Source organism: Aspergillus ochraceoroseus (assembly GCF_002846915.1).
Source record: "Aspergillus ochraceoroseus IBT 24754 chromosome Unknown P175scaffold_1, whole genome shotgun sequence".
NCBI lineage: Eukaryota > Fungi > Ascomycota > Eurotiomycetes > Eurotiales > Aspergillaceae > Aspergillus > Aspergillus ochraceoroseus.
The window spans coordinates 267713-294828 of NW_024468476.1; the positions used below are offsets into that span (position 1 = coordinate 267713).

The 27116-nt window shown below is 45.6% G+C and overlaps 11 protein-coding genes across 11 annotated transcripts; 5 read left to right on the forward strand and 6 right to left on the reverse strand.

Annotated features, from left to right (window-relative positions):
- Positions 1-69: 69 nt before the first annotated feature.
- P175DRAFT_0429625 (uncharacterized protein) lies at positions 70-4906 on the reverse strand (the record flags this gene model as incomplete). The annotated part of the gene is made up of 3 exons (XM_040893376.1): positions 70-1890; positions 1945-4491; positions 4556-4906. The coding sequence occupies 3 exons, from the start codon at positions 4904-4906 to the stop codon at positions 70-72; spliced, it is 4719 nt and encodes a 1572-aa protein (XP_040755099.1).
- Positions 4907-14057: 9151 nt separating this feature from the next.
- On the reverse strand, positions 14058-15031 carry P175DRAFT_0447927 (uncharacterized protein; the record flags this gene model as incomplete). The annotated part of the gene is made up of 2 exons (XM_040894398.1): positions 14058-14750; positions 14805-15031. The coding sequence occupies 2 exons, from the start codon at positions 15029-15031 to the stop codon at positions 14087-14089; spliced, it is 891 nt and encodes a 296-aa protein (XP_040755100.1). The 3' UTR covers positions 14058-14086.
- A 645-nt stretch (positions 15032-15676) lies between these two features.
- On the forward strand, positions 15677-16929 carry P175DRAFT_0447931 (uncharacterized protein). Its single transcript, XM_040894399.1, has 4 exons — positions 15677-16036; positions 16093-16644; positions 16709-16779; positions 16826-16929. Exons 1-4 carry the CDS (start codon positions 15772-15774, stop codon positions 16892-16894), a joined length of 957 nt encoding a protein of 318 aa, XP_040755101.1. The 5' UTR covers positions 15677-15771; the 3' UTR covers positions 16895-16929.
- A 301-nt stretch (positions 16930-17230) lies between these two features.
- On the forward strand, positions 17231-17796 carry P175DRAFT_0505513 (TspO/MBR family protein; the record flags this gene model as incomplete). The annotated part of the gene is made up of 2 exons (XM_040898106.1): positions 17231-17333; positions 17387-17796. The coding sequence occupies 2 exons, from the start codon at positions 17231-17233 to the stop codon at positions 17794-17796; spliced, it is 513 nt and encodes a 170-aa protein (XP_040755102.1).
- A 132-nt stretch (positions 17797-17928) lies between these two features.
- Positions 17929-19603, reverse strand: P175DRAFT_0468476 (Zn(II)2Cys6 transcription factor; the record flags this gene model as incomplete). Its single annotated transcript, XM_040894965.1, has 4 exons — positions 19412-19603; positions 18877-19359; positions 18669-18812; positions 17929-18618 (listed from the first exon to the last, which is right to left on the reverse strand). Exons 1-4 carry the CDS (start codon positions 19466-19468, stop codon positions 17929-17931), a joined length of 1374 nt encoding a protein of 457 aa, XP_040755103.1. The 5' UTR covers positions 19469-19603.
- A 634-nt stretch (positions 19604-20237) lies between these two features.
- Positions 20238-20652, reverse strand: P175DRAFT_0527162 (uncharacterized protein; the record flags this gene model as incomplete). Its single annotated transcript, XM_040899504.1, has 3 exons — positions 20238-20437; positions 20481-20555; positions 20604-20652. 3 exons carry the CDS (start codon positions 20650-20652, stop codon positions 20238-20240), a joined length of 324 nt encoding a protein of 107 aa, XP_040755104.1.
- A 309-nt stretch (positions 20653-20961) lies between these two features.
- On the forward strand, positions 20962-21681 carry P175DRAFT_0505514 (lysozyme; the record flags this gene model as incomplete). The annotated part of the gene is made up of 3 exons (XM_040898107.1): positions 20962-21099; positions 21149-21537; positions 21558-21681. The coding sequence occupies 3 exons, from the start codon at positions 20962-20964 to the stop codon at positions 21679-21681; spliced, it is 651 nt and encodes a 216-aa protein (XP_040755105.1).
- A 142-nt stretch (positions 21682-21823) lies between these two features.
- Positions 21824-23323, reverse strand: P175DRAFT_0505515 (uncharacterized protein; the record flags this gene model as incomplete). Its single annotated transcript, XM_040898108.1, has 1 exon — positions 21824-23323. The coding sequence occupies one exon, from the start codon at positions 23321-23323 to the stop codon at positions 21824-21826; it is 1500 nt and encodes a 499-aa protein (XP_040755106.1).
- A 720-nt stretch (positions 23324-24043) lies between these two features.
- P175DRAFT_0519752 (putative GPI anchored protein) lies at positions 24044-25220 on the forward strand. Its single transcript, XM_040899123.1, has 3 exons — positions 24044-24199; positions 24256-24392; positions 24443-25220. The coding sequence occupies exons 1-3, from the start codon at positions 24071-24073 to the stop codon at positions 24816-24818; spliced, it is 642 nt and encodes a 213-aa protein (XP_040755107.1). The 5' UTR covers positions 24044-24070; the 3' UTR covers positions 24819-25220.
- Positions 25141-25646, forward strand: P175DRAFT_0488919 (uncharacterized protein; the record flags this gene model as incomplete). The annotated part of the gene is made up of 2 exons (XM_040895707.1): positions 25141-25220; positions 25262-25646. 2 exons carry the CDS (start codon positions 25141-25143, stop codon positions 25644-25646), a joined length of 465 nt encoding a protein of 154 aa, XP_040755108.1.
- A 169-nt stretch (positions 25647-25815) lies between these two features.
- On the reverse strand, positions 25816-26981 carry P175DRAFT_0519753 (uncharacterized protein; the record flags this gene model as incomplete). The annotated part of the gene is made up of 1 exon (XM_040899124.1): positions 25816-26981. Exon 1 carries the CDS (start codon positions 26818-26820, stop codon positions 25816-25818), a length of 1005 nt encoding a protein of 334 aa, XP_040755109.1. The 5' UTR covers positions 26821-26981.
- Positions 26982-27116: the final 135 nt, after the last annotated feature.

The window sequence follows — 27116 nt, forward strand, 5'->3', positions numbered from 1 at the left end:
GAATGCTTTCTTTAAAAACTATATCCACCGTAGAAGAAGAACTCAACGCTAAATACAGAAGTAGCAAAATTACACAGCAGTCTTGCCCAAAATCATCTCCTCAACTAGGGCTCGCTCCCCACTATTCTCTACTAGGCTACGGAACACTCCTCCATCAATTTGCAGCAAGTCCTTGGGCGAGCCAAACTCCACAGCCTTCCCTGCGTCCATCACCAGGATACGGTCAAAGTCCGCGATTGTGCTTAACCGGTGAGCAATGACCAGCAGAGAAGACGCATCGCGCCCAAATTCCGCCCTGATGGACTGTTGGATCAAGGCATCTGTCTCCATATCTACTGCTGAGGTAGCCTCGTCCAGGATCATAATTTTGGGCCGGGAGACAATGGCACGCGCTAGACAAAGGAGCTGCCGCTGGCCTTGCGACAAGTTCATTCCACCTTCGGAGATGAGGGAGGACAAGGAGGAGAAGAACCCCACGGGTTTTGTTGGTGCGCCAGTTGTCGATGACGATGACGATCCAATTGTGCTGCTTGAGCTAGGAGGGTCCTGAGTAGATTGCGAGGCCAAAGTAGACGTGTCTTCAAAGGAGAGCAAATGCACTCGTTCGAGGGCATTATACAGCTCCAAGTCGGAATATTCATTAAAAGGATCCAGGTTGGACCTCACAGTACCCGAAAACAGCACTGGGTCTTGTGGTATAATGGCTAGTCTGCTCCGAAGCGCTAAGAGCTTCATATGGGAAATGTCGAGACCGTCGACAATAATACGGCCGCGCCTTGCTTCCAGAAACCGGAATAAAGCCAGAGTAAGAGAGGATTTACCCGCGCCTGTACGGCCAACCACTCCGACTCGTTGATTGTTCTCCAGTGTAAAGGTTAGTCCTTTCAAGACGGGTGGGAGATCTGGGGCATATCCGACTTCCAAGTCCTCAACCTCAATCTTGCCCCTTGTCGGCCATGCTGCGGGGGGGTCATACCCCCCCAGATTCTCAGTTTCAATATTTGAGTATTCTAGTACCCGTTCGGTGGCATTCATGTCAATTTCCACATTGGCATAAAAGCGAAGTCCCATTGCCACAGCGTAATTGTATTGCAAGGCGAAACTCATAGCAAACCCAGCAAGTGCTGCGGAGACGCCTGGCATATAGACAACCAAAGCAGCAGTCAGTGTGGAGAAAACTGCACCAACAAGTGCCAGCCAGAATCCTAACCAACGGTTGAAAAGCCACAAATACCAGGATGCCTGAGCATGTCGGTCGATTAGGCTGTACATATGACGAACATACGTTTCAGCTTTGCCAAAGGCCCGAATAGTGGCCAGTCCTGCAAGGCTAGATCCAAACTTCTCGATAACAGGGCTCTTGGCTGTGCTCTCAAGGCGTTTAACTTCGCGAACTCCAGCTAGATAGTTTCGAGATAGCTGAAGGCATAGCGCCAGGAGGACGCATGCAAGCACTAAGAGCATTGGCGAGACTGTCGCACCCGCGACCAGAATCCCAGCCAGCTCCAAAGCTTTATATACTAAATGCCCTATATCATAGCCTAGGCGCCAATCTAGGAGGTAGATATCGGATGTGAAACGGTTGAGAATCCGGCCAAGTGGAACAGTGTCAAGCCATCGTAGTGGCGCCCGGAGCACTGCCCCTAAAAGGTCATCGAAGAGCTGGCGTGAGGATTCAATGAATGCGAGAGCGAGAGCTAGGCAGCGCAAGGTGCCCACAACGCATGCGACGGCGGAAATCGCGACGTAGATACTGAGGTAGTATATAAGATCGTGGGTCTGACCACCATCCTTGATCTGGCTTGTTGTTGCTTGCTCCCAAACGGTAAGAGACTGCGCCGGATGTCTCGCGGCGCTGGAAGAACCAGTCCAAACACTCACCCACCATGACTGGATATTGTTAGATTGAGTAAAAGTGCAAAAGTTTGATAGTGCGTGACTTACTCGGCCAACTAGAAGAGCCATAAAAGCCGCATATGCGAGGAATGCCAGTATCCACCACCGCAACCGATTGCCTCTGTTCATGTACGCCGAATACACTTTCATCGATATTGAGCCAGTTTCTCGCTTTTCCTCCTGGATAAATTTCCGGATGGTGTGCATACTGAAGACAGAAGACGGTCGCCCTCCTGCGGAAGATCGTTTTCTCCTTGGAGGTTTATTGTCATGGGTAGCCGGTGGATTTTCCTCGCGTTCAGGTATATCCTTCTGACCTAGTAGATCGGCCAGCTGCCCAGTCGCCTTGAGATCTCCCACAGTCCCGGAGTGCGTTGCAAATCCATTTTCAAGTACCACAAAGTAATCGGTACGCGGGAGACACAAACCAACATGGTGTGTGACAAGAATCCTCGTCCGACCCTGACCCAATTCTCCCGTGAGTGCGTGCTCATAAACATGCCGGCCGGTCTCTGCATCCAGGGCGCTGAAAATGTCATCCATGATTAGGATACCAGCTCGAGAATAGAGAGCCCTGGCAAAAGAGATACGCCATCGTTGACCACCGCTGAGATTAATCCCGTTGGCGCCAATATCAGTCAGATCTCCATCAGGAAGCATTGCCATGTCCTTCTCTAATCCCGAGGCGAAAAGAACATCGCGATATCGGCGTCGGTCACACGGGAGGCCAAAAAGTATGTTTTCTTTTATGGTGGCATTTTCCATCCACGGATTCTGGGCCACATATGCTACAGCCGTATCCAAAATCCAGTTCGCGCGGGTAGCTAGGTGGTCGAATCGAGTAGATGGCGAAGAAACTCGTGGAACAGATACAGATCCTAAGAGGATGTCGCATTCTCCTAAAATTGATGCGAGGAGAAGACTCTTCCCAGAGCCAGTTTTGCCAGCAATTACACTGAGCTTCTTTGAGGGGAACTGAAGAGTAAGATGCCGGAGAACAAAGCGGTCCTTGATATCCCAGCCTTTATCCTCCCCATCCTCACTTCCTTCATCTGATGGCCAGGCTACCGTAGCGTCCTCAAACGTAATTTGGTCCACATCCGCCGCATTCGAGATCTTTTCCGCTGATCTGAGGTATTTATCAATCCTATCAGCGCTAATCTTAGCTTCCATGCCCTTGGAAATTAGGTCCGGAAGGTTAGCTAAAGAAGATTCAAGTGAGCCAAATATGGAGAGTGTTGTAAACGCCACCGACGGGGAAAGCTCCCCACGGGTAAGGGCATATACTGTCAATGATATCGCAGACAGTAGTAACGGACCCATAATCCACACAGAGACCATGCCCGTCGTGTAAATGGAGGTCTTCCAGAGCAGATTAAGCTCGATTCGTCGCTTCTCTGAAATCCGACTTTGCCATTGTTTCTCCAGAGCCGCGAATTTGACTTGGCGAATACCTTGTAGTACCTCCGTAACAGCCCCGGTTCGCTTATCAGTGGCTTTCATTAGCTCTTCCTGAGCTGCAGCGTATCGTTTGGTTAACCACGAGTTGGCAGGAGTTAGTAGAATTGCGCCAGCTATACCGGCCAACAAACTTGGCCATCCAATGAGACCAACGAGGACTCCCCCGGCAATTGCTAACCGAAGGACGCATGAAGGGATCAGATAACTGAACGTGACGAAGTCTGCAATGCGTTTTGAGTCAACCGCAGCCAAGTTGATGATGCTTTGGCGGTTTTTGCTTTCCTCCTCGTCTTCGGCCTCTGCCTCCTCGTCCTCCGCATCTGCAGTATGCGCACTCTTATCTCCGGTGCTAGACGGCTTAAAGTGTTTGACGTCCTTGCAACGCATTGACTTTGCAAAAACCAGGGCCGAGAGACCTTCATAAATGGGAACCCAAAGATCGGAGTAGATGAGCCACCATAGCCAGGACTCAATGCTGGAAGACAATGCCAGAAACATGCCCAACCCCCCAACCCATAGCCACGCATTTGTCGAGTCTGCAGAGAGGATCGAACGGTCCTCCAATACCTTCAAGATCTTATATAACGCAACCTGCGGTCCGAATCCGAGTACACACACCACCAAGCTAAGCAAGGCCTGGACTGTGAGCGCTCGGGTGTGTCGCAGAATAAGGGCAACCCAGAGTTTGCGCGGTCCCTGAAACTCGTCCAAACGCGCATGGAGAGTCTCTGATCGCGCGGCAAATGGCAGTTTCGGGAGGTTGTCTATGCCTAGTGCCCGGTTTTTTGCGGCATATCGGAGTAAATCCGCAGCCCAGCCATAGGTAAATCGATTATATGCACTCACGCTGAACTCTTGATCAACAACTTGACCTTCAAAGTACACGTTCGGTCGTCGCGGGATAAGGACTGAGCATATGGCCCGTAAACTCGCGGTGGTGATTTGCGCCGCCATTAATCCTGTGAACCCGGCGGAGATTCCAATCTTGTACCCATACCGCCAGAATATGTCGACTTGGACACACAAAACCAGTATCGTAACCATGCTTGCCCAAAACGCATTGAATCCGAGATAGTACTTTTTCACGCAGGAAGGTTCAGTGAAAAGGGAAACAGGTTGCACACAAAGGACCATCTGCGACGGGTTAGCTATAGTTATCTCCCTGTACGGGCCTACTCATAATGAGCTATTCACTCACCCATCCTACCATTTGCAGCCAGGAAGGCACCACGAAATGTCTCTGGTCATGGGCGGAACACGTTGCAACGGTAGCCTGAGCCAACGACACAGCAAAGCCGGCTATCGACAATATCGCGATAGCCCATTTCTGCCATCTGTCTGAAAACTCGTCGATTGATCGTTCCGTAGCTTCTCCATCCTCATCGACATAATCGGGTTCGGCAAGTAGCGATGGCTCCAAACATATGCACGCTGTGTTCTTCGTGAATCGGTGCAGGATCCTTCGTAGTGCTGATACGCTGCAAACTAGAATCAAAACCAGGCCCAATACACCTGTGATAATTGTTGACGCCTCGGCCGCCGAAGGCATTCTTGAGGGCTGTTCAATGAGACTTAAACCCAAACAACCACCATGAGCAACGGCGTTCGAAGACAACTCGGAAAGGAAGATGTTGTTTAAGACATGTACGGGCCCAGTCCCGCGTCTAAGAAGTTCTTGAATTGCTAGGGGCCGGGCGTTCATTGCTGTACCTGCATTCCTGCAGCCTCCTTGCATCACGAGCGCCCCCTGCTGATACCCAGCACGAGGAACTTTTGTACTAGGTTTACCGGGTAAACGACGACTGAGTGGTTCTTGACCGTGTCTTGACAGGGGTAAAACGACGCGATATCCCTTGACCTCCTCCTACCTAGGTACCGTACCTCCTGCGGCAGGCGGGAAGTTGCATTGTTGCAGCGAGATCAGCACTCACTCACGGGGATACAGCTCGGCGTGGGTAGAAAAAAACTCCGTGTAGGTAGAACTAGTCCTAATAATTTTCTACCTATAATAAACTGATGAGAGGTTGTCAAATTATGGCAGTAGAATGTTGACCAAAATGAATTGCATTAGGTCTAACTAGGAGAGAGAGATGGAGATAAAGAGATGCTTGGAAGAAGCATAAAGATCTAGAAAGAAATAGTGGCCTAAATACATATACAGAGTCACATGATACATGTATTATTATTTACTTAATAATAGTAATAAGTATTGGGCTTATAAGTAGGGGACTGTTAACGCCACACCCTGTATTGATCCAACCATACCCCTTCCTGATCATGCCACACCCCCTGACCTAATAATACCACACTTATTTATTACATTATTTTTTTTCTTACTATATATAGTTTAGTATTAGGGCAATTTTATAGGGCATTACTATTATTATATATATTATAATATTAATATTAACTATACTAAATATATGCAGACCATGCAGACTACTAAAATACTACCTAATCTTGTTGGATATAAGAGCTCAGACAATGGCGAGGATGCTGGCAAGATCAGGCCTTAGCTACTTCCTCTACTAACTAACCAGACCTTCCTATCCTGACTATTAGCTATAAAGTTTCTTAATTTATTTATTATATAATAAGGATATATTGTCAGGGGGCAGAGTCGGATTCAGATATTCATTGACTAGGAGCTAACCAGACAGAACAGCAGAACAGTAGGTGTCAGGTAATAGACAGGACGTAGCTCGAAGAGCTATAACAGGATCAAGGATAATATGGCTTAAATACAGGAATAAGGGCGGACAGTCAAGGCAGAATCTAACTAGATAGGTACTACAGCTTTGCACTGTGACAGTACCCCCCTCCTTAGGGTCGAGCTCCGTTGAGACTAGGGAGGAATCAGCTGGGGTTTCTCAGGATAACAGAGGTGGTAATTATTTACTAGTTAGCAGGCATTCTCCAGATACTCAGCAGGCTCTTTAGTTGGCTCGTCATATCCAATCCACTTGACAGTGTATCACAGCTTAGGTTCGCCACGGCCTCAACGAACCCATCAGGAATCAAGGACTTCCTCAACTTCCCATTCTTCTAATCCTTCTACTTCAACGGGTGGTGGCGGATCAGGGTGTTGACCAGGCAGAGGGTCATCAGCAGCAGGGCGGAGCAGAGACATGTTAAACACAGGATAGATTCTCATGCTTTCAGGCAGTTTAAGTTCATAAGCATGCGGGCTAACAATCTTCTTAATACAGTATAGCCCGAAGTTCTTCCAGTCTAACTTCTTCTGCGGGCGGAGTGTTTGGATATTACGGGTGTCTAGCCAGACTTCTTGCCCCATGGTGTAGCGACGTGCAGATTATCTTTGGTGGTTGGCTTGTACTTCATAATGGGCTTGAGCAGACAGGATCTCAGTACGGATGAACTTGTGAATCTTGTGTATGGTATCAGCAAACTTCTCAGCATCTTTCTTAGCAGGGCGGACAGCAGGGCAGCTTGGTTCGAACCCTAATGTCGGGTGGAATCCGTAGTTAGCCATGAATGGTGATACTCCCGTAGACTCGGAGTAGACAGAGTTGGCAGCAAACTCGGCCATTAGTAGCCATTTAGACCAATTATCTTGCAGGTATGATGTATATGCTCGCAAGTATTGTCCTAAGATGGCATTAGCACATTTAGTTTGGCCGTCAGTCTCAGGGTAATAAGCAGTGGACAGCAGGTTACAGATCTTCAGGCGGGATGTCAGGCATTTCCAGAAGGCAGTGACAAACTGGACTCCATGATCCGATATAATTATTTTGGGGATACTATAGAGCTTCCAGATATACTTAAGGAATAGGTCAGCTACCCCTTCAGCATTAATCATCCCAGCACAGGGGAGGAAGTGCTTCATCTTTGTCAGATGGTCAACTATGACCAGGATAGCATCACAGCCATTGCTTAGCAGTAAGTGCGTGATAAAGTCCATGCTTATATCTTGCCAGGCACATTCAGGAATTGGCAGAGGCCTTAGTACTCCTTGCTTTGCTTCTCAGGAAGGGGTGATTTGGTGGCAGAGGTGACAGTTCTGGACCCATCAGTCAACATACTCATAGATCTCAGGCTAGAAGTATTTGTGTGATATTAGTTTGTATATCTTAGTCCTTCCAGGATGTCTAGCAGCAGGATTTTCATAATAGAGTCTTAGTATTTCAGCTTTTATCTCATCACAGTTAGGCACGTAAAGTCAGTCTTGGTATCTTAGGTATGGACTAACGCGTCCACAGTCAGCCAGTGTGATATTAGGGTGTCTCAGTAGACCATCCTTCAGGGCGTTCAGAATAGACTGGAGCTTCTCGTCTCATGGATAAGCTCTATCAAATAGTGGTTGCAGTGTTGGCAGCAGGGAGATCAGTTCATCAGTGGCAGGTTGTTCAGCAAAGTGTACTCAGTGTTAGCTGTTAGTATTTAGTCTTAGATTAGTAGTAGTCTCAGGCAGCAGGTTTTTAGATTTCAGGACAGTCTGGCTCTGGTGAAGGAGTTGTTCATCCCCCTCCTTAGGCAGGTCCTCTGACCTCCTGGTCAGTGCATCAGGCTTAGCACCCAACTTCCTGGGGTGGTAATATATTTGGAAGTTAAATCTTGACAGAAATTTGGACCAGTGGGCTTGTCGACAGTTTAGCAGCTTAGTCGACATAAAATACTCCAGGTTCTAGTAGTCTGTAATAACCTTCACGGGCAACAGAGTCCCTTCCAGTTCAGGGCACCATTCTTCAAAGTAGTAAATAATAGCCAACAGTTCTTTATTATAAATCTTATAATTATATTCCATTATAGAATATTTCTTAGAGAAAAATGCAATAGGGTGCAACATGCCTTTATTATCATGTTGTGATAGTACTCCAGCAGACACATAATCAGAGGCATTAGTTTCCAGAATTATATCTTTTAACTAGTTAAAAGGTTTCAGTATTAGGGTATTTATAAAAGCAGCTTTTAGTTGTTTAAATACTTCTTGGCAGGCAGGTGTCTAGTTAAAGTTAACATCCTTCTTAGTCAGGTTAACTAACAGTCTAATGATTTTCGAAAAGTCACAGATAAATCAGCGGTAAAAGTTCCCAAAGCCAATAAAGGCTTGAACATCAGTCAGACAGGTCAGTGTTTCCCACTTGGTGATTGTTTTTACTTTGTCAGGGTCTATTTGGAAGCCATCTCCACCCATAATTAGTCCTAGGAACTTCGTCTCGCGCATGAAGAATTTGCATTTGCTAAATTTGGTATAAAGTCCTACTGCTTGTAGGCGTTCTAATACTTATTGGACATGACAGGTATGTTTAGTATGGGTTCAGCTGTAAATCAGAATATTATCCAGATATGTAGTACAGAAGACATCCAGATAATCATGCAGGGCTTTGTTAATAAATCTCTGGAATAATGCCAGGGCTCCAGTAAGCCTGAACAGCATTACCAAGGATTTAAACAGGCCTAACCAAGTTCAGAAGGCAGTAAGGTATTCTTGTCCTTTCTTAATCTGCAGATTATTAAAAGCAGAGATAATATTAATTTTTGAGAAATACCTTATCCCTTTCAGGTTATTCAGTATCTCTTTTGTCAGTGGTAGTGGGTAACAATCTTTCACAGTGATTGTGTTTAGGGCTCGGTAGTCCATGCAGAATTGCAGGCCTCCTCCGGGTTTCTTCACAAACAGGACAGGGGACGCAGCAGGGGAGGAACTAGGGCAAATAAAACCTTTCCTCAGGTTCTCTTTAATCCATTCCTTCAGAACTTTCAGTTCATCTCGGGACATGCCATACAGGCTCCCAAAAGGCAGGGTTTTTCCAGGTAGCAGTTTGATCTCATGATCATTAGGTTAGTGGGGTAGCAGGCGCTCGGCCTCCTTTGGTGAGAACACATCATAGAACTCAGTAAACTCAGGGGGTAGTTGCTCTCGCAGCTCAGATTCAGTGACAGTAACAGGGTTCAGAGCAGCTTCAATATCAGTGACAGTGGCAGCAAACATCTGGTACCCACAGCGGGCATACGCGGCACAGGCAGCAACCAAGACTCTAGTAATATCTCGGTTCTTCAGAGGTTCAGGGCAGGGGTTAAGGCATTAGGGAGAAGCTTTTAGTAGTATATCATGTAATGCTGAAATTTTTATAGGCTTCAGAGGCATATTACAGTATTTCCTACAATAGGGGCTTTCAAACAGAATAGTATGATTGGCAAATCTAATCCAGGGGTCATGGGTCTTTAACTAAGGCAAGCCAAGGATAACAGGAAAGTGTGTAAGTTGGGTTACAAGGAAAGTAGCATCCTTTTCAGCATGGTCATGGATTCTTTGGGTTAAACAAACAAAATAAGTGATATCACCAGACTCTACTGGAGTACCATTAAATCCCCTTAGCAGGATGGGGTTCTTTAACAGTAGCATCTCTAGTTAGTTGTCCATGGCCCAATCACGGTCTATGAAACGTTTACCCTTGGCTCTAGAGTCAATCATAGTGAAGGTCAGCAGAGTCTTATCAGGGGTCTCCAGGTTAACAGGCAGGATCATTAGTTTAGATTGGCAACTTTCCTCCTCTACCATCATTCCAGCTATCGCAGCCTTTGACAGGTAGAGGGAGCGCCGGGGGTGTCCCTGATCGCGGCTTAGGTCAGGGACACTCTGTTTTCTGATTCGGGGGACGCGGGGCGTTTGGCAGGCAGGGTTCCAGTCAATAGGGGGTACGGGTCCAGTTTGGCAGCAGATACAGAGGTACGGCTGGTTGGTCTTCGGTCAGGGTGCGGGCAGCTACCTACTAGGTGGTCAGCGCCGCTGCAGCGGTAACACAGGCGTTGGGTTCGACGATCGAGGCGACGGGCGACAGACAGGTCCATTGGGTCTTCAGCGGGAGCAGCAGCAACAACGGGATTAACAGGGACCACAGGAATTTGGGCAGCAGGAGTTAGCTTTAAGATAGGTCAGGGAGGCTAGGAATTCTTTATAGACAGGGGCGGGGCAGTACTCATGTAATAGTAGCAGTGGTTTTCTAGATTTTGCAGGTGATTAGCAAAGTCATAGTATTATAATAGGGCCTTAGAGTGTATTAACATCTCTTAAAGTTCTTGGCTAATAGCCTGTTCCAGAATTATAGGTAAGATATCTTCATTCATGTTCCCTTCTAATGCAAGGCATTGGAATTCAGCAAAAAAGATACTAAACTTGTAATGGGTTTGTTAGAGGTAGAATAGGTTAGTACAAGCATTAGCTTCTAGATTTGGGTCTCTAAAAACTTTCTCCAGGATTTCCAAAATCTTAGTATAATCACTTAGTTCACAGATTCTATCTTAGATATATGGCAAGATTTGGGCGTATGGGGTTCCTTCAAGGCGACTAGTCACGTAAGCCATTCTACTATTCAGGGTCAGGAAATAGTCAAGGTTCACGGTCATCTTCTAGTGGATTTGAGAAGTAAAGCATCTTAGGTCACTTTATTGGCCATTAAACTTATCGGGGTCGGGAAGTTGTTCAGAGGTTTAAGCAGTGGGAACAGACATGGTAAGAGCAGTAGCGGCAGTAGGGGGGGTAGTAACATCGGCATCTCTTTTGGAAGGAGATAGTGATTAAGAAGGCATGCTATTCTGAGCAAGTGCTTTAAATAGCTTCTATTAGGTTTCTTTAGCTTGTATCTTCTGGTACTCAATCACACCATCTTTCTGTTAAATACAGTCAAGAAAGTTAGTAATAGTAGAGCACAGGGTAGATAATTTATGGAGTTCTTCCACAGCAGTAGTAGAGAACTAGTACATCTTGGTGATGTACTATCTTAATTTATCAGGGGCATTATGCAGGAGGGTTTCCATGCTTTCGGGCGGCACGGGCAGCGAGGCAGGCATGACAGCAGCAATTAACTCCCAGTAGAGAGGAGCTACATAATGTCAGGGGGCAGAGTCAGATTCAGATATTCATTGACTAGGAGCTAACCAGACAGAACAGCAGAATAGTAGGTGTCAGGTAATAGACAGGACGTAGCTCGAAGAGCTACAACAGGATCAAGGACAACATGGCTTAAATACAGGAATAAGGGCGGACAGTCAAGGCAGAATCTAACTAGATAGGTACTACGGCTTCGCACCGTGACATATATCTTGACTACTAAGTAATTAAAATAATATAAAATTAATAGAAAGAAGGAGATATACTTAGTCTATTTATATTATAGTTATAGGAGGGAATACTAGAGTTAAATTAATAAAGAAAAGTATTCTTAAAAAAAAAAAACTTAATTTATAAAGTACTTATATAAAGTATATTTAAAACTTAGATTTAATAATAAAATATAATATCTTAAGATTAAAAATATTTTATATAATTATAATCTTACTTCTTATTTAATATATATAAAGCTTTATTATTATAAAATTATAAAAAAAGAAACTAATATTAAATTTTATTTTAATATTAATTTATTAATAAATAAAATTCTTTTTATATTATATAAGAATAATCCTAATTATATTATAAAAAATTATAATATCTATAATTAAAAGTAAAAGTTATAAGATAAGTTTCTTAATAATAAAATCTTTATCTAGATATTTTTTTTTATTATTCTAGAAATTAGTAACTAGATAATAATATATAAAATAAATAAATTAAATATTATAATAATAATATTCTATATTTATAAAACTTTTCTATAATTTTTATAATATTATTTAATAATTTTATTTATAAATTATATATATTATATAAATTAATATAAGATATTATTATTAAATATTATTAAATTAATTATTTATAATAAGATTTTTTATACTAGATTTAGATTTATCTTTAATAAAAAATAGAAAAATTATAAATACTTTTTAAATTATTTATTTAAGATTCTTTAATAAATAAATATTATTTTTTCTATAATTATTATTATTAATAAGAAAGGTATCTTAATAAATATAATTTATAAGATTTTTTTATTTATATATAACTTAATTTATATATAATATATTTATTAGAATATTCTTATAAAGATATAATCTATTCTTATTAATTAAGTTATATAGGAAATCTATAATAATAATATAATAGAGATAAGAAAGAATAATAAGAAATATAAAAATTATATTAATTAGTAATAAAAAATTTTCTAAATATTATTTAATATAATTATATATATAAAAATTAAGAAAAAAAGAGATTTAATAATTAATAATTTTAAAATTATATATAATAATAAGATTTAATAAGAATTTATAAAATATATTAATAATAAATAATTAAATAATAAAATTTAATATTATTTTTTATTTTATTATTTTATAAATTATATATATCTTATATAGATAATAATTTTTTATAATAAGTTAGATTATTAGATACTTAAGTAAGAATTTTAAGTTTCTATAAATAATTTTTTAAAAATATAATAATTTTTTAAATATATTATAATAAAGTAATATATTAAAATATAATAAATTTATAATAATAATAAGATAAAATACTTATTATAATTTATAAAAAATTCTTTATTTTAAATTATATTAAATTAGATCTCTTTATTTATATTTAGCTATATTATAGAAGTTAAAAAATATTTTTTAAAATTTAATAAAATTTTATATAATCTAGATTATAATAAAAATATAAAAAGAATAATAGGAATCTTTTATATTTATATTATTAAAAAATATATTAACTATAATAAGTCTTTATAAATCTATTATTTTTATTAATACTAGTAACTTTATATAGATATTAACTTATTACCTCTTATTAATTTATAATTATTAGTCCTTAACCCTATAGTCTATAGGACCTATAGCTATCTAAGAGGCTTAATAAATATCCTAATAGTAAGCTAGCTAGTAAGCTAGAGTAATATAAATAGATCTATTTAAAGAGAGCTATCTTATCATAAATATATCCTGGCATAGGAGAATTTGACGCCTTATAGGGAACATGAGAGAGGTAGAGGAGGTAAAGGAAGTAGAGAAGGCAGGAAAGATCATCAACCTATAGAAAATAGAATAGTTAGTATTCTTTTTCTTAATTAGGGTAATAATATTTAATAGACTTATAGCTAGTAGCTTTATAGGCCACTAATCTAGCAACCAAGCCAGCAACCTTGCAGGCTACTAATCTAGTAACTGAGCTAGCAACCTCGCAGGCCACTAATCTAGCAACTGAGCCAGTAATCTTGCAGTATAGAAGACATGGTAGAAGACATAAAAAATAGGGAGGCAACTAGGGATATAAAAGATATGCTATTATATAAAAATAAATTCTAAATACTAGCTTCTAATTAGCTAATAATTTATATAATTAGAATTATTTAAATAATATATATTTTATTACTTTTATAGGTACTTATTTTAATAGATTTAAATATATTAGAATATAAATATCTAACTCTACATGTAATATTTTTATCATGTGATAAATAGGTGTGGCATTATCAGGTTAGAGGGTGTGGCATGATCGGGAAGGGGTGTGGTTGGATCGATACAGGGTGTGGCGTTAACAGTCCCCTACTTATAAGCCCAATACTTATTACTATTATTAAGTAAATAATAATAGATAGGTTAACTAAAGTCTTACTCTACTAGAAATTTAATACTTTTATAAAAGATCTAGATTTAATAGTAATCTATTAAGATAAGGATAAAATAAATATATTTAGAGGATAAAATAAATTCATGCTAGGTCTAAATTAGATAAGATTTAAACTTAAAGGAGTATATTAAAATATAGATTATTCTTAATATAAGAGATAGTTATCCCACCACACTGATTAAGAATCATAATCAAGACAGCTTATAGGAGTCTCTGTGCAGTCCATATATGCTCGGCAAATTGTCTGAGCTTCTGGTCAGATATTACTAAATCTCTCTCCAGGGGCTGATGAGGAGGGCGGCCAACAATCTTGGCAAAGGGTAGATCCAGCTGTGTAGTAGTTGTAGTTGTGCCATTCATGTAGGACTCTCCAGTAACAGATGTTGTGTTGTTGATTCGAGATAATTTGAGGAATGCAGTACAACGCGCTGAAGGAGGGGATGACCTTGTAACATTACCATATCGACCAGGAAAAAGTTCCCATCGGCGCAATATGATCTCGGGGCCATCTTGTTTAATGCTGATTGTAACCACAAGTTTCACAGATGAGGAGGAGGTCTCAAGCCAACCGCGTGCATCAAGAGCAAGGTTTCGTGCAGACTCTGACAACCCTACTTCCACAACAAAACTTAGCCTTGTATTTGTCGAAACCGGACCCCAGCAGCAGTCAGCCTCCTTTCGCCAATTTCCAATCGTAACTGTCGTTGAACCCAAAGACCACACGTCAAGATGGGCGTTCATCGCATGCAGCTCGAGAGAGACCAGAAGATCAAATGACCTTATTGCAAGTTCGTGCGGAGGATTGGGCATGACTTTTACAATCAAGATTCCTGTTTCTGAATTGAAAGAGAATCGACAGTACTTGCTTGTTCGTGACTGATCATCACTCAGTCTGCAAGATTCTGCCGGGGAAACAGACGTGAAAACAAAGTACTGATCCCGAGTTTCGTCTTTATAAAGCGCTTGGCGACGGTCTTCTAAAGACTTTCGTAAGCTCCTATTAGTGGTGAATGGCTGCTGGTCCACTTCCTTCGCAAGTTGTGCAAGAGGATCCTCAGATTCAGATTCAACTGACAAGAACTCAGAGTATGAGCGCTCAGAAGATGAAGACTGAGACGGGTTCGAGGTGGATTGAAAGAAGTCCATGGTGGGTGAGAAAGTAGGTGGAAAGCAAGAAGAGGCAAGCAGGTAAAATGGGCAGGGCATGTAAAATAGGCATTCACAACTGATAAAAAGAGAGAGTACTGTGGCAAGAGTGATGGAGATCATGGGGGCAACTATGTATCAACCTCTCCTGCCCCTCGCCATCCTCAACACAACACACGTCAGAATAACCGAACCCTCCAACTAAGTTTCCGGGATCGCGCGTATCCCAGCAGCTCAACAAGCAGGTCAGCTCGACACGCACTTCTTTAATTTCGGAAGTTATTCCAATAATTCCAGTCCTACCTCCCATTTTCCTATACTAGTTAGATTATATTTCTTTTGTTCCTACCTTACCCCTATATTCTGACTCTAAAGTTAGAATAAGAGCACTCATCCGACTTCGAGGTTAGGGTTAGGGTATTACCCCTTTTCATTGGTGAAGCTGAACCACCTAAATGAAACTTCAATTTAACTACGTAGTTAACTAGTTAATTAGCAGCTGCTGAGCAAATGATTATCCAAACGTTACTAAATTTCGACTACGATCAGACTAAATTAGCCGCTTATGGGTTCGTGGGAGGTCAGCATTGGCTAAAGGATGACGGACAAGAACAGGGGGGATATGTATTATATTAAGACCCGGACAGCATCGCTCGGCTGTTTTTGGAGATATTCGGCACATTGGGTGGAAATCGATGACAGCTGCTGGTGAGCTGGAGAAAGCTTGAGCGTCTTTGACGATGGGTTCAATTACCTCTCCAGGCGAAGAGGAGTACCAAACGGGCGGCTTGCAAGACTGCCCGCCGCCAAAACCCTCCATCCAGCCGTTTGCAGGTCGAATCGGTGGTAATCAGGGACTTGTTCTGGATCGCTCCTGTCCTGAAAATGAAGAACTGCTGAAGAGGGTGCCCGATGCGGCGCCCTTGATGACCTTCCAGCAGCGCTTTGAGATAGCTGGCTTTTATGATCTGGATCTCTGGAAATTCGGCTTGATTGAATGCATAGGTACCGAGTCAACCCCCCCAGTTCATGGCTCAATCACAATCTCACCATGTCGGTAGGTTCTCTGTTATTTGTCTTCTTATCGTCCTGGATCGGGATTCGACGACCGGTTACGATCAACGCCAACACATCGTCTGGAATCTTTTCAACAGCCGCATTCCTCGGTCCGCTCGTTGGCGGACTGAGCAACTGGCTATTCTTGACGGTATTTATCTTTGCCTTCGCCAACGCGAGTGGCAGTCACCTCAACCCAACGATTACGGTGGCTACCTTTTTTGGCGGTCTGATTACATTTCCCCGAATGGTTATATATCTACTGGGCCAAACATTGGGGGGCGCGGTGGCGGGTTTCATGCTGCGAACTGGGTATGGGTCGAGGGACTTCACCGTAGGAGGGTGTTGGATTGACACCAGTCAGGTGCCAGTCAATGAGGCATTTATGTTAGAGTTCACATTCAGTCTGGCTCTGATCTTTCTCGCCTTTGGTGTGGGGTTGGACCCGCGACAAGGCCAGATCTACGGCCCTGCTCTGTCGGCATTCCTGGTTGGGCTCGTCTTGTGCCTATTGACTTGGGGGTCGTCGTTTACAAGGGACGGGTATGCCGGAGCTTGTAAGTTCGAGAGAAGCCGTGAAAGCCGGGAGAATGCACTGCTGACAGCGTGTTCTGTATATAGCAATGAACGCGTCTCGATGTTTCGGGGTGTACACAGCAACAACTTTTCCGGGATATCACTGGATCCATTGGGTAAGTGCGCCTCGTCGACCTAGAAATGATAGTTAACGGTTCTTAGGTTGGCCCGATTGTTGCATCGATGGCTCACGGGGTTGTTTATGCCATCGTACCTCCCTGGGGGGGTTAGCAGTAAATAGATATATAAGAAGGGGTATAACTTATAGTCATGAAAATTCCCGAATTGGCTCCTTCAATGAAGTCCCGAAATATAATTATTACGCTACATATTCTGCAAATCAAGTGATGGCTACCTAGCTTGCACATCAAGCCGTCCCTCCAAAGTTCCCCGGAATCTAATCTCGAATCTACGAGGTTGTTCGATTATATTAATAGGAATCTTGTGGAACTTGGAGAACCGCATGACGTCGACGCGCTCCACCGCGATCGATCGATCTACCCTACATATATCAATAAACACCCAACCAGCCCGTCTTTTCGCTAAACTGCGTGAAAGTCACAAAACATGGCGTGGTCCTTTGCGCTTCCGCAGGCGGTCTTCGCATCCCCGTTCACCTCCACTCTTACCCCCATCGTCACGGGCTCTCTCGTCGGATATCTTGTTAACCGTACGCAAGAATGGGTGCAGGCTCAGATTTCTAGACCACGCTAATGAATGCAGGAGGAGGAACTAAAACCAGATACGCGAATCTGCAACAACCCCCCTTTGCGCCGCCGGCGTGGCTGTTCGCTCCGGCTTGGACGATCCTCTACGGACTAATGGGATATGCTGCCCACCACGCCACCATAAACAGTGCAGAGCCGTATCTCTCCAGAGGCCAGACACTCTACACAACGCAGCTGGTTTTGAACCACCTGTGGATGCCGTTGTTCTTCGGGATTCGCAAACCGGACTGGGCAGCAGCCGATATCCTTCTTCTCGGCGCGAACGTCGGCACTCTACTACAGAACTGGTGGTCTAGTGATCGGACTGCGTTTTGGTTGCTTGTGCCGTATGCTGCGTGGCTGGGCTATGCCACGTATCTGAATATCGGTGTTGGGGTGCTGAATCGGTGGCGCGTGGGGGAATAAGAAGGAGTGAGCCATACATAACATGTCTGCTACCCGTGTACGGTTTCCGCTCTGCAATGCACGGCTATTTCTCAGCAAGCTTCGAATAAGTGGAGATTTTCCAATGTTGATTGAGTGCTGTATACATGCACATTAGGAGAGATGTGCTGTAATAAAGTCTTTGGTTGTATTAAATCCATCCCCTAATTCCTGGCACGCATCCACAGACCACTTCTCCGTCACTTGCTCTTTACCCGTCAACTTGAGCAAGGCCTGCAGAATAGTAATCAGGAAAAACACATCGGAATCTAAACTGATAGAGGTCCGCCCGGCGGGGTATGAAGCTTTCAGCATGAGCGGAATGCTGGCGTATAAGTCGCGTGGGATTGCCGAGAGTATAGACCGCGATTTATCATCCTGCGCCGAGAAATTGCTCCTCTCAGCGTTATGGGACTGGGTACGGAGGATATCTAGATTGTCTAGTATCACTCGATGTGCGAGCACGCGACACAGCCGGTAGTACGCCCAGAATCTCGGCAGACAGCGATCCTCGGGCCTATACAAGGGGTTTCCACTACTTGGATGACCCATCCACGCGGGCGAGAGTCTATCGGTCCACGACACCAAGGCGGCATCGATCTCCAACAGAGCCGATATCAGGTGGCGCGGACTTTTGTTCCGGGTCTGTTTGGCCTGGATGTAGAAATTGATAAGACCGCCCATCAAAATAAACAGCTCGACTATAGAGTGTACATCCTCCGCCACGCTGTAGTCGTTGCAAGACTTGACTAGCTCGTTCATGTACTGGGGAATCGGCCGTTCGCTGATTAAACAAGCCGTGGCCTTTGGCTCTGTCAGTAAGGAGACATTGCAGCGCAGATTTAGCGGAATACCATTGCGAAGCAAACTTGGAGGCAGCCTTTAATTGCATTCTGAACATCTTCCTTGGGGAGGCAGACGGCGCGTATAAGCGCAATTGTGCCGTGTATATGTTTCAGCCACTGGTACGCAGCGCCATGGCCATCGGAAATGAGCATCTATGGGGGGGGGGGGGGGGGGTTAGTCACAAAGATAGAGAAATGTTTTAGAACAATAGCCAACCTCGAAAACCGACAGATTAAAACTCGCTGTGGCTGTTGACCCTAGCGTTGCCTCTTTAGGATCGAGAACGGCGCGAGAGAGCAATTGCAGAGCCAGTGAGTACTTCATGCGCGCAAGGTTCATTAGACTGGAATCCCGATGGGTTATGGCTAAACCGGCTAGGCCGACAGTGGTCACACTCATAGAACTAGACTTGGTTCGCATCGGAGAATATTGTCGCTGTATGGTGACGGTGGATCGGACGATGTTGAAGTTGTTAAAGTAGAACTGCGACGCGATTTCCTCAATAGGCATGGCAGGGACCACCAGGGTCAGAGAGGAGGAGTCCAAAACGACGTCCTGGCAACCACTGGACTCCTTGCAGAGTTTTCCAGATATCTTAGCGGTCTGATCATGGAACAAGAGGTCCAATGGCGCCCTGTAACCGTGGCAAGCTAAGCCAGCCCGCGCACACTGCGAGCATCGGGGCCGGAGCTGGTTACACTGTGGATTCGTGAGACTTGGAATTGAGCTAGAGGGCGTGGGGAGGTCTTGCCTTGATGCGCCGTCGCCGGCAGTTTTCGCATGCCAGGCTTCCTTTGCGAGCAGTCATTTTGCCGACGTGAATACTGAATACAGGCGCGGTTGGGGGGAAATGGTGAAGAGTCGATATGATATGATATGATATGTTATGTTCACCGACCCGACGGGCTTATATCGCGCGGAGGCTTTAATGACCGAGCACCGAACCCGCACGCTAAATAACAGATAGTTAATGAATTAAGAAGAGGGTTAATAGTCTTATAAGTATCTTATACGGGAAAGAGGCGCTAATTCACGACCGAATTTCCTATTGAGGAGATAGTACTTTGATCCGTGATATTTTAAGCTGCACTGCTTTCTAGGGTTTCTCTGTGACTGGTCAAGGTACCGATATGCCTCGTATCCACCACATTCTTTGATGTGGACATTATATTATGCATACTGTATGTGCTGGTAGTGAACTAGATCAAATGACAGTTCTAGAAGCAATCTAAACTATAAATCCAACTATTCAGTGCTATACGCTAAGGGATGGATGGGGTCTTTCTTGGTTTCATGCAGGAACTAGTACTAGGGTTATGTATGGCGAACCCTGAGATCGGTACAGTAACATACTGTATAACCACAAGCATCTACACATTCTAAGCTCTCCATATAAGATAAATGATCGGAGTGGTGGCCCTGGCATGGTTGGACGACAAGGACAGTAGGTTTCTTCATATTATTGCTTGGTCTCTCTTTCTTGCTATACTGAATGCAATCCCGGCGAACTCTAGTAGTCAACTCATATTCTCCAACCTTTAGAGAAACAGTTTGCGCAGCTAGCTTGGTAAATGATCTCAAGCTGTCAAAACGCTGTCCGCTGCAGCACAAGATGGTAATCCTGCCCAATAAACCATGGGGCCACTCGCAGGCAAGTGAGTATAGGTGCGATTGGGCAGACGGAATTCAGTGGTCGCAGTGCGTCTAATTGCTGCATCACTTAAATAGGGCACATTTGGCAGAGGCGCCACGGGCTCATCGCCGTAGATCTCCTGCACTAATACTTTACGATCGCGCCAGGAAGCACTGACACGACATACATAGATGGTTCCGCCTCGGCCACTTGATGGGGATTCTTGAGCCCTCTCGTCGGAGAAAGTGGTCGATCAGGAGCACTATACGATGTCTCCAACTTCCCTTCCTCCGGGGTTTACTCCACATACAGTAGTCGTGGTGTCTGGTCTGATACTGATTGGCCTTTGTCGGTTTCATGTCTAATTGACTCCGAGGTGCTGGAATGGTGTGCGTTTTTCTATCTATAGCAAGTGAAGGAGCCCGAGAAATAGTGTATCCAATGGATACAGCATGCACGACATGAGCTTCACATGAGAGGATTCTCCAGGTTGGGCGGCAATGAAGCTCAGATGAACTATGTACTTACGGAGTTATTATAGAGTCAATACGCTCTGGTGATATATATAAAGTAAGGGAGACGATCGAGATCAATTAGCATCGAGCAATAACACAGCCTCTCCGAGTTCAATCACCGGTACTGGAATTTCCATTTTTATTATCTGTATAATGAAGCAGGCACTGTCTCTTCTAGCTCTGCCGGGTCTGGCCTACGCCGCCGTTCAGGGCTTTGATATCTCTCACTATCAGCCCAGCGTGAACTATGCTGGAGCCTATTCGTCTGGAGCCCGTTTCGTCATGATCAAGGTATGTCTCGCTGTCTCTTCATTTCAGATCCACCCACTGACAGAATAAGGCCACGGAGGGAACAACTTACATTGACCCCTCCTTCTCAACCCATTACGGGGGGGCTACCAGCGCTGGCCTCATCCGCGGAGGATACCACTTTGCTACCCCGGACACCAGCTCTGGTTCAGCGCAGGCCACCTACTTCCTGGCCCACGGTGGCGGCTGGAGTGGCGACGGCATCACTCTCCCGGGTATGCTGGACATGGAGTACAACCCCTATGGTTCGACCTGCTACGGACTATCTGCTTCCAGTATGGTATCTTGGGTCTCGGAGTTTGGCGAGACTTATAAGGCTCGGACTGGCCGGTATCCTATGATCTATACCACTGATGACTGGTGGAACACCTGCACGGGGAATAGTGCACATTTCAGCGATTATCCTCTGGTGCTGGCTCGGTATTCTTCTTCTGTCGGAGCTATATTCCCGCCTCATGGGAGTATCAGTCTTTCTGGCAAAACTCGGATTCATACTCGTACGGTGGAGACTCGGACATCTGGAATGGCAGCGAGGATAACCTGGTCAAGTTCGCTTCTGGCTAACTTCGGTCAGTATTGATCTTGTCTTGTGCAACAACATTGCCATAACGCGGGGATTTACTTTCCAGTAGGAATGATCGAGCCCATTATCTCATCCATTGTCTATAGTAATAGTAGTGTACAAAACAGGCCATGCCATACCGTCTTAGCTTTTCCACTTCCAGGTGGAATTGCGATGGATCAAGTACTCCTTGCTCTCAATCGCTTTCCTAATCCCCCAGAGTCCGCCAACAGGCCAAATAGAACGGACCGTGCGACTCCAGGATTCCGCCCTTTCCTTGCGGTCCGCTTCGACGTCAATCTTGACCTTGTCATAAACAGTAGGCAAAGTTTCGGCAGCGTACTTGTGTCGCAGGCCATTGTACCATGCCCGGTTATAAATATTCCAGAACTCATCCTCGCTGTAGTAGGCATGTGCGTAGAACCACTTCATCCCCCCCAGTTCACGGAGTCGGCGCTCCAAGTCTCGGTTCGCTGTCACAAACGTCTCCGGGTCCTTGGGCCCGAACCCCCACACGCCAATGTTGAGCATCTGATCTGCGGTGAAGCCGGGACTGTCGACTGTTGCGTGTGGATGGAATGTCGGGGCCGGGCTCTGCTTGAGGGGGCAAAGCCACAAGGGCCAAATCCCAAGCTTCTCACTTGTGTAGTCGATGAAGGATTCGGCCGTTGAGTATGGGAGGGCTAGGTCCTGAATTATATATCGGCTTGACTCTCCGCTCGCGTGGAGCGCCTTATACAGCATTCTCGTGTGGAGGAAATCATCCAAAACCCATCTGGTTGCGCGGTTGAACGGGAATTGAAAGTACTTGAAGGCCGACCTGCCGACCCAGAAACCGCCACGATCGTATCGGAACAGATACTCGGCCAGCGGGACGTAGTCTGTGACGGGAGATTTCGAGCCCCGCGTCTTTTCCTGGACATGCATATAGAACCAAGGGTCCCAGGCGTGGCTGAAGGTCTGCACCTGTGCAGCATCCGGTATCTCGTCCGTCATTTCTCCGGCAACCACCACGCCATGTTCGGGCCCGTATAGGATGCCATCCACGTAATCATTGCGATCATCAAGGGTGTGGGAATGCACCTCGTGAACCGAGTCCTTCACGCTTTGCTGGGGGTGATATGTGGCCTTCACGAACTTCTTTGCCTCGATCAACTGCAATTCCATCATCGTTGTAACCCCCAAGCTGCCGGCCGCGCCCGCCGCTCCCCGGAAGAGATCCGCATTTTCCTTCTCCGATGCCTTCAGAACCGTTCCATCTGCCATGACCATCTCAACCGAGTTGATGGTCCGGTCGAAAAAGCCGTATTTGAAGCTGCTGCTCTCTCCGGCGGTGCCGGCGTACCCTCCTCCCGCCGTGATTCCCGGAAACTCCATCACGACAGGTGGCACGAGGCCGTACTTCAGCGTCGCCTCCACCAAGCGATCCATCGGAACATTCGGCTCGACCAACGCCGTTCGAGTCTTTGGGTCGACCTGGAGGACATTGCGGAGGTCACTAATATCGACTTCGTGCTTGCGGCGGATCGGTCGCGTGCTGTTTGTTGACCCGTGAAATATGCGGAAGGGCTCTTTTCGGTCGTAGAAGCCGCGGATGCTCGTCGCGATACGAGCGACGGCACTCCTGTGTCTTTCCAATCCCATGTTGGGAGAGGTACTAGTGAGGTATGTACCTAGGTAGTTATCGGCTCTCGTGGCAAACCGCAACCAGGTACTTTACCGCTATTTTTTTTTTCGGGTTTTCATTGCGGCTGTTAGGAATGCATTAACCGAGCTTGGTTAGTGGATATACATAAACCTCTGGAGAATCTGTGTCGAATTGGATGAGTCCAAATAAGACTCTAGTTACGGAGTACTGTAAAGTATGAATAGAATGAGAGGTTTAGGCCGAGCCCCAACGTCTACCATGTGGACCTTTGCTAGATGAAGACTTCGGGTCTTTTTCCAAGTAAGATAAAAGGGGTACTCCGTAGTACAGTTTTTCTACGGGGTTTCTGTCAGATCAACCGGAAAATGCAGAGAATGTTGAACTTTACCACTGAGCTAAAAAGGTGTCAAGACAGAGCTTTCTAGCTGATACAGTATTATATTGGTTCACAGATAACTATCCAGAGGCATCAATCCCCTGTGATTAGGTATCAGGGTCGGTCTGGAGCTTAAACGGTGATCTGGACCCTGAAGCAATTTCATTTGCCCCCACTGACGGGAATCTGGACTCTTCATTAGTCGATTAAGGCGAAGTTGTCTTACAATAGTAGAACGGTGGCTGTCTTAAGGAAGTCTTTTGCCCCTGCTTCTTTCTCCCCCGGATATTTCTTTCACAATCCATTCTCTCATTCAGCTTCATTGTCAGTTCCACTCGTTTCATCCCCCTTTTTTTTTGTTTTTTTTATGACAATGATGCTCAAGATTGCTCTTCTCCCGGCTCTCGCCTGCATTGCGTATGCGGAGAGCACGGTCACTTCGATGTTTATTTATGGCGCAGACAACCAGCCGTTGGCCGCTTCGATCGTCGGAAACGTAGGATCATTGAAGAAGATCGTCCCCTGACGAACTGTACTGACATGTAGAGTTAGGATGCGACTGCTACTACGTACAGCATCAACTGTCCCCCGGGAACCGACAGCAGTGATTGTGGCATGGGACCTGGACTGACCCTGATTGCCGGCCCCGGTGCTACCACTACATATAAAATGGACGACGGTGATGAGTTGTAAGTGATCACATACTGTTCTCCATCTGCACCTCTAACCCTCCTACTAGCTATATGACTGCTGTCTGTTCCGTTGGAACCGAAGTCGCAGTTTGCACCGACTCGATGGGTGGAACTGGCGCCAACTTCCCCGGACAGCATACCTCTACTGCTGATGTCGACCTGCTGCCTGTCACTGTCACTGCAGGGTCGATTACCAGCGGAGATCAACCTGCAACCACTACCGCTGCAACTACGTCTACCGGCACTGCCTCTAGTCCTGCCGTTGCCACTACGATGGCCTCCTCTACGGCCCATGTATCCGCATCAGCAGTTAAGACCTCGGGTTCCACCTCCACCTCTACCGGGGGTGTTGCTCAGATCACTGGAAACGCTGGAATCGTCATCGGTGGTGCTGCCGTGGCGTTGCTGGGTGCGGTTTTGTAAGGGGAGCGAACTGTGGACGCTTTTCTGATTGTAAAAAAAATCTCTATTTATAAGATTCTCACCGTCGACTATTTACTTTTATATCCATACATATATCCATATTGATGGAATCCAATAGCAGGTTCTCTGCAGATTGTTATCGCCCGACGGCCAGCGGGATGGATTTATTGGGCACCATAAGACAGTAATCTCCCGTAAATATGAATCGGAAGAATAAATGAGAGAGATTCGCCGCTGCTAGCTTGATCTTTCTTTATATTCGACCCCCCGCCAACACTCGTCTTTGGCTTCCGGGCAAATTCAAAGTCGAATCCCTATCATAATGACCATCCGCAGCGTGAGTCCCTACGACTGTGTTGTGTTGGACGGCGGCACTGTTGTCACGGCAGCAGATGTCGCCCGGTATGATATTGGCATCAAGGATGGCAAAATCGCCATCTTAGCGCCGGCGATGTCGTTAGCAGATGCGCCGGCGGAACAACCACAATCATCGCGTTCGCGCCCCAAGATAAGACCGAGCCGGCGCTGCTCAAGGCTCTCGACGGAAGCCGCCGAGAAAGCCCACAACGCCACGACGGCGTGACAACCATGATCCACGCCGAGAACGGCGACATGCTCAGCGGGATGACGGACCAGCTGGAGCGGCGCAAATCTGCTCGAACCAAAGTACCACGCGACCGGCTTGCCCGTTTATGCGGAGACCTGTCCGCAGTATCTGTTCTTGACGGACCTCGAGGGGATCTGGCGTGGGCTGCAGAACGGGACATTTACGATCCCGCAGTGAATTCTGCCAGGACCAGCCCTCCATGGGATCCGGAGAAGTTTTAATAGGGTAGTTAATTGGCACTGATTTGCAAGCCCTAATTGGTCTAGGAGCTCCTACAGAGCGTGAATTAACTTGTGTTTCTGTGGATAATTGGGCTATATGGCTCACACGCGTATTCGACGCAGGGGTAGAATAGAGAATGCATATACAATGCATGACTGTATACAATACCTATTTCTGTACTTTCATGCTCGCCAGTTCAGTCCTTCCAGAATCCAAAATTCGATCCCAATCCTGCTCAGCCAACCACTGTTCGAAAGGCTTGGTGTTCACCCTGGCCTTCAATTGGGAAGGCACAATATACCCACCCACTCCGCCCATGTATCCATATTCCTCAATGAACCTGGGACCTTCAAGCACCTCCCACGGGATCCCGAATTGCTGGTGCATGAAATCCGGGGTGACGGATTCCAGCTCGGCCGGCTTCCCAGTGACCTTCGACCAGAGGCCAGCCAATTGACCGATCCTGAACATACTATCGTAAGCGAGCAATTTCGTGCCCGGCGCTTCCGCTTCGATCAACGCCTGAACAAACGGACCCGTGGACTCTGCCGCATCGATGAATCCCATCTCAACCTCGCCCGTCAGAGGGACTTGAAATCGGTATTTCCCGGATTCCGGATTCCATGCCGGCGTGAAGAGGGGATTCGTCGCATAAGCCCCAAGGTAGATGAGCGAAGTCTTCTTGGCCAGGTCCGGTTGCTGGCCCTCAATGAAGTCGACAATGGCTGCTTTCGAATCCCAATGGAAGGACCGGGAGTACTTTCCCTTTGAAGCCCGGGTCATAGGCCCCAGTGCCGAATAAACAAAGCGTTCAAGAGAGGCGACTCCAGCAGCCGCAATCGCCGCGTTCCGTCCATGCTGCACTTCCACGTCAAATGCCCCGCGGCCATCGCGTCGTGCCGGGTCGGGATTCGATCTATAGGGGCCCCAGAAATCGGTGTTCACAAACACGGCATGTGCTCCCTGGAATGCCACGCGGAGAGAATCCAGATCCGCCAGGTCCGCTTGGACAACATCGGCTCCGAAAGAGGCGAGCTGCTGTGCGGCTGGTGACGAGGGATTGCGGGTCACAGCACGCACGTTCCAGTTAGGTAGGTTGAGGAATGTACGGACAACAGACGATCCTTGATTGCCGGTGGCGCCAATGACGACGATTAATTTATGGGGAGACATTTTCAACGATGTTGTATATTCCACATTGACCGTATATCAGGCATGTGCAAGCAGCGCCAATAGGGGTAAAAGTGGACAAGTAGGAGTTTTTATATAATATTTTCAAGACTGCTGAGTTACACATCCACAGAGGACATAGGAGTATATATATAGTTTCGAACACTTCTATCAAGATGTATGTCAACTTTTCTTGATTAACTATAGGTAGGATGGAAATAGAAGACATTCAGAAGGAAGAATAAGAAATGATTCTCATTGGCTAAGAACAATAATCCAGCACCAGAATCACTGAGCTG